Raw genomic sequence first — 13,718 nt, 5'->3', positions numbered from 1 at the left:
AAGAAACAGCCATCTCTGAGCTGGACTCCAGAGAAAACAGGACATCGTGACCCTGAGTGACTTATACACAGAATTTGAAAGGATAATGTCTCTGTTAAGTCTTAAGGGATCTCTCTGTGGATGTTTTAGAGAGACCTCAGCTATAAATAATCCGGGTGATTTTATCTCCCAGCCAAACCATGAGCTCTGAGCTTGTGCTGTGGAGCATCCCATCAGGGAGAGGAGTGTGGAAGGGGCCAACCTTCTCACCTGGCTGATTGTAAGACAATCCCACAGCAGTGGCAGACAACCCATCCAGACCACCCATGTTCCCATGATAGCCCACGCAGCACTCAACAAGGGTGGGGAAATGCTTGATTAAAGAGTTTGGTTGGGCTGTCAGCAACAAAATTCAGAGGCAGGGAGCTATTTCCCATGTTGTCGTAATTACATCCTTCTTGCTTAGTTTTAGGAATTGTTAAAAATAACCCTTTGCACCTGGTTCCTTGTGTGGAGGGGGGAGGGTTAGACCAGGCAGAAACAACCACCAGAAACCAGGAAAGCAATGAGAGGACTCAGTGTATTCCAGGCTGCGAAACAAACAACCAAAAAAATTGTTTAGTCTTTCTTTGGATGAAAAATGAGTAAATTCAACAGAGGCTTTTACTTACAATTCCATAATACAGGAGGACTGGATCAGGACAGAAACATCTGCTGTAAAATCTGCTGTCTGTATTAATATTAACATTTTTATTCACAGGGAGAACAAGGTGATGACGGGAAGGTAGAAGGCCCACAGGGACCACCTGGAGACAGAGTAAGATGTTAAATCCCTTCTCTAAACAATCCTGGCCTGATTTTTGTGGGTGGATTATTTGGGTTGCTTCCTTGCTTGTAGAACATGCACAAGCCATTGAGATACTGCAGATGAGGGGTTGTTTACATCCACCTTAAGTCTTTGTCCTGCTGTTGTAGGGCCCTGTTGGTGACAGAGGCGATCGAGGGGAGCCTGGAGACCCTGGTTATCCTGTGAGTCTTATTCCAAATGCATGATTGAGGCATATTTATCTTGGGGAAGTGCTTCCAGCCCACACCAGCCCACAGAACTGCCCAGCAGTCACAATTCATAACTCACCATTGTCCCAGGTCATCTGTGATTCGGACAAGGAGTAAATCAGTTGTCTTTACCTAAAGCAGTAAAAATTTTGCTGAAGGCAAATGTAGGCCCTGCAGGTCACCCTGCCATGCACCTGCCTGAGCACAGGAGGCTGAAAGAATGAGCAGGACCATCTCAGCAAAGGTCTCTGTGATTGCTGAGGAGATCCCCCAGGGAAGGTGTGCACAAGAGAGGTCATGTCAGTGCTGGACAGAATTAAAGACTGATATGCCCATGGCTGTAGATTCTTCCATGGGAAGATCTCTGTTAACTTGGAGGTTGGAAGCTTCCAAAATCTTACTGGGATTTCTCTCAAAAGCAAGACCAGGGTTATGAATTATTTCATAACTCTTTGTGGGACATTTCCGTTTTCCTTTCTCACTGCCACAAAATTACCCAAGAACAAAGACGTGTTCCCTCTCTGTTTTTTATTTAAGGGTCAAGAAGGGCTTGATGGAGAAAGAGGAAAACCTGGACAGCAAGGCTTACCTGTAAGAGATGCTGCTTTATTGTAAGCTCCCCAATGCCCCATGTCTGTGAGAAACAGATGCACAAAGGAAGGCAGGTGGGAAGGGCTGCAGTGAGGAGTGTGTGGTGAGCTGTGAAATGCAAATGTGGGCACTTCCACAAGCCAAGCCTATGGAATGGCCATTCTGAGCCACATTTGAGACTAATGGTGAAACAGGGAGCACTCCCAGTAGTGCCTGTCTCCAAAAGAGTCTTTTCTGAATGATCCATGAGGATCACTAGGAATCTTAGGGGATGGGTGGTGGGAGATGACAACAGCAGTGGAAGAGTCTGCTTGGAAATGATCCATTTGACATGCTGTTGGTCCAGTGTGAGGAGAGACCATATTATTCTGCCTGCATGGTGTTTCCTCTCAGACCACTGAAAGACTTCATGAAAGACTAAATTAAATCCAAATTTAAGGGAAGGACCCTTTATTCCCTTGCTATATACGGTAGCATCTGATTTTTATATGTGACTATTGCAACTGTGAGTGCAGCAGCACATTGAATGTAGTTTGTATTGGAAAATAAAGTTGAATCAATTCCCACTTTTTATAAGGCCACTGGGAGGAACAGATTCTATTTTGGGGTGAAGTCTTAATGCTTTGTCATATGGCCTAGGAATGAGTAGAGCTGCTGCATTCCCCAGTGGATGTAGTTTATTTTGGGGAGTGATATCCCCTCAGATGTCAGTGATTCAGATGCTTTGCTCCTCTCTAACACCTGATATCCAGGTGAAACCAAGGAAGGGGCTGCAGCAGACCCACGCTGACAATGTAGTCACTGTGTAAACTACTCATTCTGCACACAGTTTCTGCACACAGGCTGCTTCCTGCCCACTTCTCAGCACTGTTCTCCAGCCACCATCTGGAATTTGGTGAATGATTTCCGCAAATACAAGTACCACCCAAGTGTGAGGGGTAGACTTGCTTCTTCTCCAATTGACACCCTGTTAAATGCTCTCTGGAGACAATTCCTTTCTCCTTTTTCCCCAGGGGCCTGTCTGAGCACAGGCTGTTCCCCTGAATTGTTTCCATACAGTCAGTGTTGTTAGGGCACAAAAAAAATGCTGTTCTTTGTACTTCGTGCAAGATACTGCCAGAAGAGAATTTTAAGCAGATTTTTCTTGCTTATGTTTTGTAGGGGGATCCTGGATCACCAGGCAAGCCGGGAGCAAAGGGATCCAAAGGTGATGTGGTAGGTTTCAGCAGGGTGGATTTATAGTGTCTCAAGTTTAAAGAAAGTGTCTAATTAAGAGGACTCTCATGTGTGATTTTTCCCATGGTCTGTGCCTTCAAAAGCTGTGGAGAACCTCGTGGGAGGGCTGTAAACATGTATTTGGGTGTCCAAGCCCAATGGTTTGTTGGCTTTGTGGAGCTGGAGAAGACCAAGACAATTACAGCCCCAGCATGATGGGTGACTCCTGGGCAGGTCTTTGGTCCCTGCCATGGGCTGTGTCTCTTTCCCATGCCCCAGCTTGTGGTGCTTCCAGCCACAGCTGGCTCGTCTGTCCCAAAGGAGGTCTGAGCCAGGCAAGAGCTTCTCTCTTTCACTTGAACCATAAACTTTTCTGGCCTGAAACCTTCCGGGTTTGGAGTCCATTATCCATGCACTTATGTTTCTTGGAAGAGCCCCTCCAACTTCTTGTCCTTATTGAGCAAGAAAACACAACACACATGGGTCCTTCAGGGTTCATTGGGGCACCTCATACCTGCTCCTACCTCCACATCTGGCTGTAATGAAGCTTGCTAATTATTCTTGCAGATTAGGGACTTTATTTGCTGAAACATAAATATGTGAACTCAATACTCAGCAAATTCCTGCTCTCTCTTGGCAGATGTCAGGATTTTTAGCCTGACCCTGTTGGGGTAATGCCAGAAGATAGTTTCAGGTCTTTTTGGCAAACAGCATACAAGGTGATAAGATAAATAAATTCTGCCCATCGATGGACAATCTGGAACTGCCTTTGGGCCTAATGAATAGCAGGGAAACCACCCCCAGGAATATTTCTTTCAGGACTAGGCCTGCCTGGTCCTCTGCAGATGGAGAAACAATGCACAGAAAATGAGTTCTTCGATTTAAAAGTGCTTTAGTACATGACCTCACTGAGGGAGCCCTGGTGAAGGTGGTGAGGCTGAGTTTTCCATTCATACTGCAGAAATTAATCCTTTTTACGGCTAATAAACCTCGGGAGTATTTCTTTTGTGCCTTTATCCACAAAACAGCATTGCAAATTTCAGAACCCATTTTCATTTCCATTAACTTTCCAAAGCACAGGAGGCTACCTCTCAGAGAGAAGCTCCCCCTGAATGCCCCCAGAAGACTCTCCAGGTCCTGGGTTCAGCACCACACTGTCAATGAACCGATGGAGGACGCAGGTTTTTAAGCATCTTGTTCTAATGTTTGCCAGTGTACTGAGTCCTCCCTCGAGTTCATCCTGCTTTATTTGTCCTCATCTGCTCTGTATTAGGAAAAATGTAGGTCCTTGCCTCCTAGCTATTCATTCCTGCCCTAGAACTCTCAGGACATACGAAGAATCACTTGTAATAAAACTAAATAGCAGTTCATTCCCCAGCGCTGGAGCAACTGACTTTATAAATCTCCTTTTTTTTATAAAACTCTTTCCAGTCATTATCCAAAAGCACACCCTGAAGTCAGGCTCAAAAGTGGAGTTGTGCTAGAGCTGCTGCAATCTCAGATGCCTTTCTTTTTTTGCTTGCAGGGTCAAAAAGGAAAGCAAGGAGCACGGGGCAGTGCAGGGAGCAGAGGCTCACCGGTAGGTGAAAATTCAACTTTCTGCCCCAGGAAATGCTGTCTGGGAGCTCCATCTCTAACACCTCTGTGATTTCAGGGCATCCTTGGGCTACCAGGTCCTCGAGGAGTGGTGGGAAGGCAGGGTCAAGAGGGAGCCCCTGGAGTGGACGGAGTGCCCGGGAAGGACGGTGTGCCCGGAATCCTGGTGAGTTTCAATTACAACCTTTTGGCATCAATAACAAAGGCAACTTAGGAGCTGGAAAACTAAAAGGGAGCACAGGAGAAATTGTGTTACCCAGCTGTGGATATTCCTGTTTACATGTACCCGGAGTGGATCCTCCTCACATGTCACGTGCACACAGAGGCAGCAGCTGCCTTTGCATGGCCAGGTCTGTAAATGAGGTGGGGTTTGTAGCCTGACAGACACTTGCATGCACAGAAATCTGTCCACATCTGCTAACCCACCCCTGCCCAGATGGATGGTGCCTGCTGAGGGCAGAAGCTGTGCAGAGGGGGAAAGAACATGTTGTTTCATAACCTCTTCTGGGTTTCTTTCCTAGGGAGAGCAGGGGGATGATGGGGAAGAAGGTGTGACTGGGATGTCAGGCAAGAGAGGGAACCCAGGTGTGCCAGGCCTCCCCGGGGCACAGGGACCACCAGGATTCAAGGTGAGTTTCGGACTCCCAAAGATATTGCTGTGAGTAATCCAGTCTGTAGCCTGATGTCTCCAAGGTCTAATATAGTCTCAATTCCTGCTGCCATCTTTCACTTAGCTAGAGGCTCTGTAGGCTTCTCTCTTTATCCATCCATCCATCCATTTTCATGGTGGTCACAACAGCTGAATGTCCCAGAAACCTTTCCTCCCTTGTCAAAGGTCACCGAGCTCAGGAACCTCCAGACACACATACCCACACTACAAACACTTCCATCTTCTTTCATTAGAATTCTGGCTAGAAAAAAAATGGAGAATTTGCAGAGGAACTGCTACAGCCTGGACATTCTACCTGTAGAATGTCCAGGATGGACAACTCCATGGGAAATTCGAGTTTCCTCTAGCTGCTCTACAAGGCCTGAACTGCTGAAGGGAAATTTGTGCTGCCTGGGTTTTAGCATATATTTATTTATTTAGCATATATTAGCATATATTTATTTAGCATATATAATGTATAATTAATATATAATATATAATATATAATATATAATATATAATATATAATATATAATATATAATATGTAATATGTAATATGTAATATGTAATATGTAATATGTAATATGTAATATGTAATATATAATATATAATGACTGGAACCAGTATGGACTTGGACATCACGCTGGGTGGAAGCAGGGCCAAGCTGCTTCAGTGACCTCGGGGTTTATTCCTGGTCCTTGCCCTGATCCAGACTGGCCACAGGACCTAAATTAGACCCACAGCAATTCAGCCTTTTGTAGAGAGACTCTGTAAATAGGAAGACTCCAGCTGGGTTTGGAGAGGCTCTGGGATCTGATTTAAATTAGGGCTCCACAGCACATCACCCTTAAACTGTCACTTGCTGCCCTCCAGCTGCCTTGGGCAGAACAACAGGCTGTGACCAGAGGTGACTGACAGATCCTCGTGTCCTTGTCACAGACTCACATCCTGCCTCCAGGGAAAATCGTTGCCCCTTTTCCAGCTCTTCAGCCACCCCAGACTCTCACCTGCTGCACCTCTTGTTGCTCCTGGCACTTGGCAAGGGGAAGAGGAGGGGAGCAAAGTGTGGTGCTGTGTCACAGAAGCCCCTCTCTGGATTGAAGTTGTGAAATTAGTGCGGGGGAAAATGTTGGCTTTTCAGCCTCTGGATTGAAGTTCTCCAGCTGAAGTCTTGGCATGTCTTCAGCATTTTCCATGGATTAATCATCAATTGCCAGCCTGCTGGGGGGAAGAGATTATGGCAAGCTGCAGGGCAGGACAAAGAATGTACAAAGTGCAAAGAGAAGACAACTCATTCCCATTCTCTCCTCAGCCCACGCAGGCAGGACAGCTCTGCTGAAACTCCTGCTCTGTGGGGAGCCCAGGAGGGGACATGGCCAGGCCCACCCTGCTCTCATCCTGTGCATCCTGAACAACCCATTTTAGCAGACCTGGGGCATCCCCTGACGCAACCACATTTCTTATCCCACTGAGCCATCCCTTCCAGCTTTCCATCTATGGCTATTTCGGCTGAGTGTTGTTATATTTAGCTCTTGCCCCTTGGAATAACAGGAAAATCTGATATTTTTAGGGTGAAAGAGGATTGCCTGGACAGACTGGCCAAACAGGGAAGAGAGGATCACCGGGAGGAACGGGTCTTCCAGGGAGCCCCGGCGACCCAGGACCCAAAGGACAGCCGGTTAGTGGGGATGGAGCTGATCACACCTGACTCCAGGCTGTCTCCTGCAGGAGAGGGTGCGGATCCACAGGCTGGGACAGCAGGGTGAACCCTGGGAGGGTCTTTAGGGGACCCCATATCCAGCTTGTGCATGGTTATAGGAGAGAGATTAGGACTAATGTAAAACAAGGCACAAGGTGAACCCCCAACTGCCTCAACTAAAACACTTTGTGTATTTTACATAACACCCTGTGATGGCAGTATTCAAGCTGAAAGATAGTAGCCAACACCACCATAACGAGGCCATTTTGTCTCAGATATCCACAAGTGACACGTTCATTTGCCCTGTATTACCACTGCTGCTTCGCTGCAGGGACAATGACCAGGTCCCCTTGGCTGAGATGACTCCATTGTCTTTAAATCCTTCTGATTTCTTTTGCTTTTGCCTGAAATCCCTCTAAAAAGAGGGCTTGGTTGATTCTCCTAATGCAGGCAAGACCTTGGTCCTCCCTTAGTAGCAGTTTTGCTTTCCAGGATCCATAAATGGGCAGTTAAATCAATTTGTATCCTTGGAAAGTTTCTTACGCTCCACCGAGTCCAACCGAGCCCTTCCTTGCCAAGCAGTTTCTCACTGTTGTGGCAGGAAAAACTTCCTAACAGTGAGATTTCTAAACTGACTCTGGAACAGCTTTGTAACAGAGGTGGTGGAAACCCCATTGCTTGGGTCATTTACAGCTGGGCTGAACAAGTCATTGTAAAACACCCTGTAAAGCACAATCCATCACGGGTCACACAGTCCTGCCGAGAGGCCAAACAAGCTTTTTCCATCTCTGATGTTCCTGAGACTGGAGATGAATCATCTGGTGAAGGTTTCTGACCCCCTTTTTTTTTTTTTTTTTTTAACATTGAATCATTTTGCATTTTGACATCTGAGAAGCTCGGAAATATCAAAGGACAAACATCTCAAACATGGTGAAAGGAGGGTGTTTACATAAGGACATGCTACCCAGGGTGGGTTTTTTATTCTCAGAGTGCAAGCTATGTGCTGATTCAAGCTTGATGGCCTTCCAAATATTTTATTATTATTTTTCTTACAAAATTGAGCAAAAATCCCTGCAGAGTTAAATAGGAAAAGAATTAGGGGACATGCATGGTTTTCCGGGGTTTGAGTGGGAGGTTATATTGTAGGAACACACACATTTTTAACAGCTTGAATGAGCATAGTTTGAAATTATACTTTAAAAGGTCAGTTCAGTTGGTACTAGAAATAAAAGAAGACCTTGTTTTAAGGGGCTTTGAGGCTATTTTTTTTCAGCATGAACTTCCAAGATCAATCTCAGAGCAGATGCTCTCCATCCTGCTTCTACTGATTGTGGGCCAAACCAGAGAAGCATCTGCTAGAAATAGTGCATGTATGCCTCCTGTCTGGGGGCAAAAAGGTTTAGTCTGTGAGATCTAAGTGATCTACAGGTCTGTGAGATCTTCTGGAGTTGCTTCTAGATTGCTGTTTGTGTAGTTCCTCCTCCAGATTTCTTTCATACTTCCTCCTCCTCACTCCTGCTTAGACTGAAGGGTGGTCATGGATTTCTCTTTGAAGCAGCTGAACTCTTGGTGGGTCTCTAAGTGACCAGCCATCAGTGTGAACTTACTGTTGTGCTTTGTCCTTGTATTTGTCTTGGCTGTTACTTGCAGGGGGACTTCGGAGAGGCAGGATTTCCAGGGATTGCAGGATTGTTTGGGCCAAAGGTAAGAGGCTGCTTGTGATCAGCTGGTTTTCTGGTCTTTCTTTACTGGGGACAGACAACACAGTACTTGTTGCAAAGACTTTATTATCTGCTCTGCAGAAACTGTGGAAATTGAATCATGATCCCAACTTTCTTTAGTTTATGCATCTTTATTTGTTAAATGAGTGTGTGTTAATATATATGTATTTGTTAAATGAGTGTGTGTAAATACATGCAGGAATTTATTCCTGTTAAAATGGGCAGCTGTTAGAGGGGGAAAGGGCTGTCCTAGAGACTCCATGGCTCTTTTTCCCACCTGAACATCTTTCAGACCTTTGTATTTCCAGCATCTGTCATCAGCCTGCACCTGAAACAAAGACGTGCATCCCTAACACTGAGGGTCTTGATTTGAAGTTTAGACCCATTTTATCATTATATAATTTTCCTGGCAAAGAGGGAACTGTCTTTTTATGGTAGAAAGTAAAGGCCTTGCAAAACAGGAGTGGGAAAAGAATTTTTAAAAACGTGGACCTTTCTATTCCCATATAGGAGGCAGCACCTTATCCTTGCAGCAGAGCTGTAAGCAAGGGCATAAACACAAGGTCTGGTTATTTAGTGGATCTCATTTTTGCTTGCAGGGCCCCCCAGGAGACCTTGGGTTCAAAGGCATTCAGGGACCACGTGGGCCACCGGGTCTCATGGTGAGTGGTTTTCCAGCTTGTTGGTTTGGGAGGATTTTCTTCCTTCCCCCACCCCTGTTTCTGAGGCTCCAGGGTGCTGTGAGGAGCACAGCTCTGCTCACAGCTCTAGGTGACCACATCTGCACAGGGCTTGGGCAGTCATGGTGCACAGACCACTCCAGCTACACTGAAACCTTTCTATTTCTGGAATTTCCGAGGTTTAACATGGGTTGTGGCAACCATACTGCAAGGGCTTGTCTCTTTGGACTTGCACTTTGAAACAGCTTTTTATTCCAGCTGCAGCAAATACCACCATCGTGTAGCAAAGAGGCTCAGTGTCTTCGCTGAGTCTGCCCTGCTAAAAGTGACCATCAGTTCCCATGTGATGATTCACACATATCTTTTCTTTTCTAGGGAAAAGAAGGAATTATTGGCCCACTTGGCATTCAGGGTCCCACGGGAAGCCCAGTAAGTGTCTGTGCTTTTTTCTGCCTGTCTTTTTCAGAGGAGCACAGTGCGTGAGATCCAAGATGTTTGAGGCCAGCATAAGTAAATCCCATTAAATGAGAAAAACAAAAGGGGTTTTAAGATCAGCAGCTTCAGAAAAGTGCAGGCTTAGTCTCTGGCTGCATAGATGGTTGCAAGAAGATTATTAGCTTAGAAGTGAGGAGCAACTCAGCCTAAGTGCAAGGTTTTCTTTAGATTGCCTCAGAGGCAAAACTGTTATTGCAGATTTTCAAAAGCAAGCTGCCAGACTTCCCAAAGAGCTTGGCCTGAGGGGTCAAAAAAACACAAACCAAACTGATAAGTGTAGTAAACGGGCAAACATTTGATTCTAGGAAGTGTTGAACATCCCTGCCTGCCCCAAAATGCCAAAAGCACTGAACACAGACTAAGGGTCAGGTCAGTGCTTCATAAAAACATGAACATGACACTACTCAGAGTTCAGTCCAGAGCCTGCTACTGGCAGAGGGGAAAACCAGCAAGATGAATTTGGGCATTGCCCAAACATCCAGTAATGGTGCTTTTGTGCCTCGGGATGGAGGAGCCAATATAACAACCTGAGCTGATGTGTCAGAGATGCACTTGGGTCCTTGCAAGGAGCTTCTGGGGAGCAACACTCAGCAGTGCAGCTTGTGAACAGTCACTGACAGACACCTTGTGTGCTTTACAGGGGCCCAAGGGAGACAAAGGCAGCCGTGGGGAAATGGTAAGTGCTGGTCCCACCCCTGGATGTCCCTAAGAGGGTCCCTCCCTTTGAGCAACCAAGAGTCACACCAGGCTCTGCTGCACCCACCCGGGCTTGGGCTCAGGGTGGTGGCATCAGGCTCCCATGAGGGAGACTCTGGTTCTCCCTGCTCACATTTCCTACCTCCATGGGCACAGCAGAGGACACTGTGATGGCAGGGACCTCCACCCCAGAGTGAGCATTCACTGGTGCCAGGGCCATCACCATCCTCTGCAATAACCTCTCTGCTGTTGGCAGACCCCCTGTCCCTCCAGTGCAGCACCCAGCCCTTGCACAGGCACCTTGGGAACAACACACAGGTGTACAGGGAGATTTGGGGTTAGTAATGAGCATCTTCTGACAGCTTCTGCCTTTTTTTCTTCTTTTTTATTTTTCTGCAGGGTCTGCAAGGTCCAAGGGTAAGTATTCGACATCACTTTTTCTGACTGATATCTTGCATTTAAATAAAACAGTTGCTTTTACAGTTTAGCAAATGTAAAGCTGCAGGGTGGGTTATTGTGCACACAGGGAACGTGACAAGTACCTGGGGATAAGGAATTAATGACAGTTGAGGAGCTGGAAGGGCTGGGAGCAAGGGATGCCATAGGAATGGGCCAGAAGAAGGCAAATGCACCCACAGCTGGGATATGGACAAAATGGAGCCAACTCCTGTCTCTTGAAGGGTTTGAGGGAGAAGCTGCTGTGAGGTGTCAAAAATCCAGAGGATTTCAGCTGGGAACAGATTCCTGCTGATGACAACAGGAATGGAAATACAAACCGGAGATATTTCACTAACTGATGCCACTCTGTCTTTAGGGTCCTCCAGGCCCACGAGGACATCCTGGCCCTCCGGTATGTATATGTGGAAAGAGTTCAAAGACATTATTGAAACAAGCTAAAATTATTGCCATGATATTCTCCAGAGGGACTGTTCACTCACTGGAAATTATAGCTTAGCCCCATTCCTCGTATGCAAAACTGTGTGTGTGAATGGACTAGTGTTCCTTGTGCTTTACTCCAAGTGTTTTATAGAGACAGCATTGTTGCCTCTCTCACTCCTCTGCATTGAGGGGCTCCAGGGAAACGAGGATTTCAAAAGGCCATGACTGAATGTGCAATAGTGACTGTGCAATATCTGTGCAATAGTGACTGCCCAGCTTTCTGGCTGATGCCCCTTTTTCCCTTTGATTTCCAGGGACCGCCAGGAATTCCAGCCTCGTTTGTAAGTTGCCATTTTCTGTATGTTTGTTAATGATGACAATAAGTCCTGTAGAGCCCAGGTGCTGCTGAGACCCTGGAGGCACACACTCAGGTCCAGCAGAAACTGCTGTGTTGGCAGGGCAATGCTTGAGTTGCAGTCTTAGATTGAGAAGCAACTGTTTGCATCAGGGCATGTTCAGCTTCTGGCAGTCTCAGTTACCATATTTTTCACCCCCCCACTAGCAACAAGATGGCTTTGGGACAGCTTTCCAGACACTGATTGACTCGAACACCGCGCTCAAGACAGAGGTAAGAGTGAATTTTTAAACTCCCTGGTCTTTGCTGGAGCTGGAGGCTGGGAATGGTCACAACGGTGCTGTCTGTGTGTTCAGAGTTTATACACACAGAGCTCTGATTTATTAATGTTCTTGTGGAATATTTGGAGTTTATGTATGCAGAGGTCCAGTTTAAAGGATATGGTTCTGTTGCATCACTCATTTGTGAAGTTTCAGACCTCATGACTTTGCCATCATGACTTTGCCAGCGCTTTAATGATGTCCTACTTGGGACAGCAGGATCCTAGCCAGCACAGCCTGTCTTTGACCCACTGATTTCCCCACAGATGATGCAGAAACCCTTGTAGTTACAGCACCTGGTGTCCCCAAGGCACCCCTTTTCTCCTTTTCTCTCCAGGGTTACCAACATCCAGACCTTCTCATGCTGGACCATGGAGGGGAGATCTTTAAGACTCTACACTACCTCAGCAACCTCATTCAGAGCATCAAAAGACCCCTGGGAACCAAGGAAAACCCTGCACGAATCTGCCGGGACCTCATGAACTGTGAACAGAAGATGAACGATGGTAGGGAGCCCTGAGTGTGCAAGGGCTGTGTCCTCCACAGGCTGTTTCATATGGCCCAAACCGGTCTCCTTCCCTGGGACCAGTCACAGAGAAACCAAAACTTCCCTTCTCTCATTCACAGAAAAGGTTAAGTGTCCTTGTTAATCCCCAAACCATTTCTTCAGGTACCTACTGGATTGACCCAAATCTTGGCTGTTCCTCAGACACCATCCAGGTCACCTGCAACTTCACCAACGGTGGGCAGACGTGTCTCAGCCCCATCACCGTCTCCAAGGTAGGCACAGCTCAACCCCAGAGTGGTATTTCCCATCCTGCTATTGCCAAATATTTATGCAAGGGCGTGTTGTCCTGGAACACCAGACGGTGACCACAATGACACAGCACACAGGTTTCTCCTCAAGGCAGAGTTAGTGCAGCTGTAACATTGAGAACTGCTCTGATGTGGTAAAAAAAAATACACCCAAAACTCTTATTGACTTCTGTCAAGACAGAACTATAAGTTCCAGTGATGTTTAATGAACCCATAACCTTCACAAGACCAGTAATTTTGCAAACACGCTGCTCCCAAATCCTTTGTTGAATTAATTTATGTTCAGGTCACTCTTGCATTTTGCTTTCTGCCACCTGAAAAAGTGAGGTCAGCTTAAACATACAAGTTTCCAGTGAAGTTAGTGCTACAGGGTTTTCTTGAAGAAGCACCTGCACCAAAAATAGAAATATCAATATCTGGGTTCATTTGCACCTGCTGCTTTGCAGAAGTGTGTATTGAAGTCAAACTTTACATTGTTTTCCTTCTACTTAAGGACCTTCCAGTTTTATTCTGCAAACTAAAGGACCAGCTGTGTCCCCAGGAAAACTTTCCAAACTGGTTTGGCATCTGGCCCTTACGCCCATACTGGTGCCAGATCCAGCTCCCCCCCAGCCCCTCTGCAGGGCACCCCTGACCTCTCTGTCACCTTCACAGCTGGATTTTGACATCGGCAGAGTCCAGATGAACTTCCTGCGCCTGCTGAGCTCCGAGGTGGTGCAGCACATCACCATCCACTGCCTGAACACCTCCGTCTGGCGGGAAGGCTCCTCCGAGAAGCCCTCGGACAAAGCCGTGCGCTTCAAGGCCTGGAACGGGCAGATGTTTGAGGCAGGGGGGCAGCTCAGGCCAGAAGTGGCAGCTGATGATTGCAAGGTATGTTGCTCCTGAAGAGGGAAGAGGTGGAGAGCAAAGCCAGGCTGAGCCCACTCAGGGCTCACAAGAAGGCTCGAGTTACACCTGTGCTGCTCAT

At 46.7% G+C, this 13,718-nt stretch overlaps 1 protein-coding gene across 2 annotated transcripts in view; it reads left to right on the top strand.

Moving 5' to 3' along the window:
* COL27A1 (collagen type XXVII alpha 1 chain) overlaps positions 1 to 13,718 on the top strand; it is a 145,805-nt gene that overhangs the window by 129,921 nt on the left and 2,166 nt on the right. The window contains exons 42-60 of one of the 2 annotated variants that reach the window (XM_064677080.1): positions 740 to 796; positions 955 to 1,008; positions 1,573 to 1,626; positions 2,788 to 2,841; positions 4,367 to 4,420; positions 4,496 to 4,603; positions 4,959 to 5,066; positions 6,658 to 6,765; positions 8,437 to 8,490; positions 9,107 to 9,169; positions 9,563 to 9,616; positions 10,323 to 10,358; positions 10,778 to 10,795; positions 11,193 to 11,228; positions 11,572 to 11,598; positions 11,820 to 11,885; positions 12,270 to 12,438; positions 12,603 to 12,712; positions 13,403 to 13,621. In XM_064677080.1, the coding sequence (XP_064533150.1) occupies positions 740 to 796; positions 955 to 1,008; positions 1,573 to 1,626; positions 2,788 to 2,841; positions 4,367 to 4,420; positions 4,496 to 4,603; positions 4,959 to 5,066; positions 6,658 to 6,765; positions 8,437 to 8,490; positions 9,107 to 9,169; positions 9,563 to 9,616; positions 10,323 to 10,358; positions 10,778 to 10,795; positions 11,193 to 11,228; positions 11,572 to 11,598; positions 11,820 to 11,885; positions 12,270 to 12,438; positions 12,603 to 12,712; positions 13,403 to 13,621 (1,449 nt within the window). Of the gene's footprint in view, positions 1 to 739; positions 797 to 954; positions 1,009 to 1,572; positions 1,627 to 2,787; positions 2,842 to 4,366; positions 4,421 to 4,495; positions 4,604 to 4,958; positions 5,067 to 6,657; positions 6,822 to 8,436; positions 8,492 to 9,106; positions 9,170 to 9,562; positions 9,617 to 10,322; positions 10,359 to 10,777; positions 10,796 to 11,192; positions 11,229 to 11,571; positions 11,599 to 11,819; positions 11,886 to 12,269; positions 12,439 to 12,602; positions 12,713 to 13,402; positions 13,622 to 13,718 lie in introns of those variants that run through there. The other variant, XM_064677081.1, reaches the window with a different exon arrangement.

Source organism: Pseudopipra pipra, chromosome 20, assembly GCF_036250125.1.
Source record: "Pseudopipra pipra isolate bDixPip1 chromosome 20, bDixPip1.hap1, whole genome shotgun sequence".
Classification (NCBI taxonomy): Eukaryota; Metazoa; Chordata; class Aves; order Passeriformes; family Pipridae; genus Pseudopipra; species Pseudopipra pipra.
Note: the sequence above shows the minus strand (reverse complement) of the source record. Positions and strands in the feature narration are given on the sequence as shown.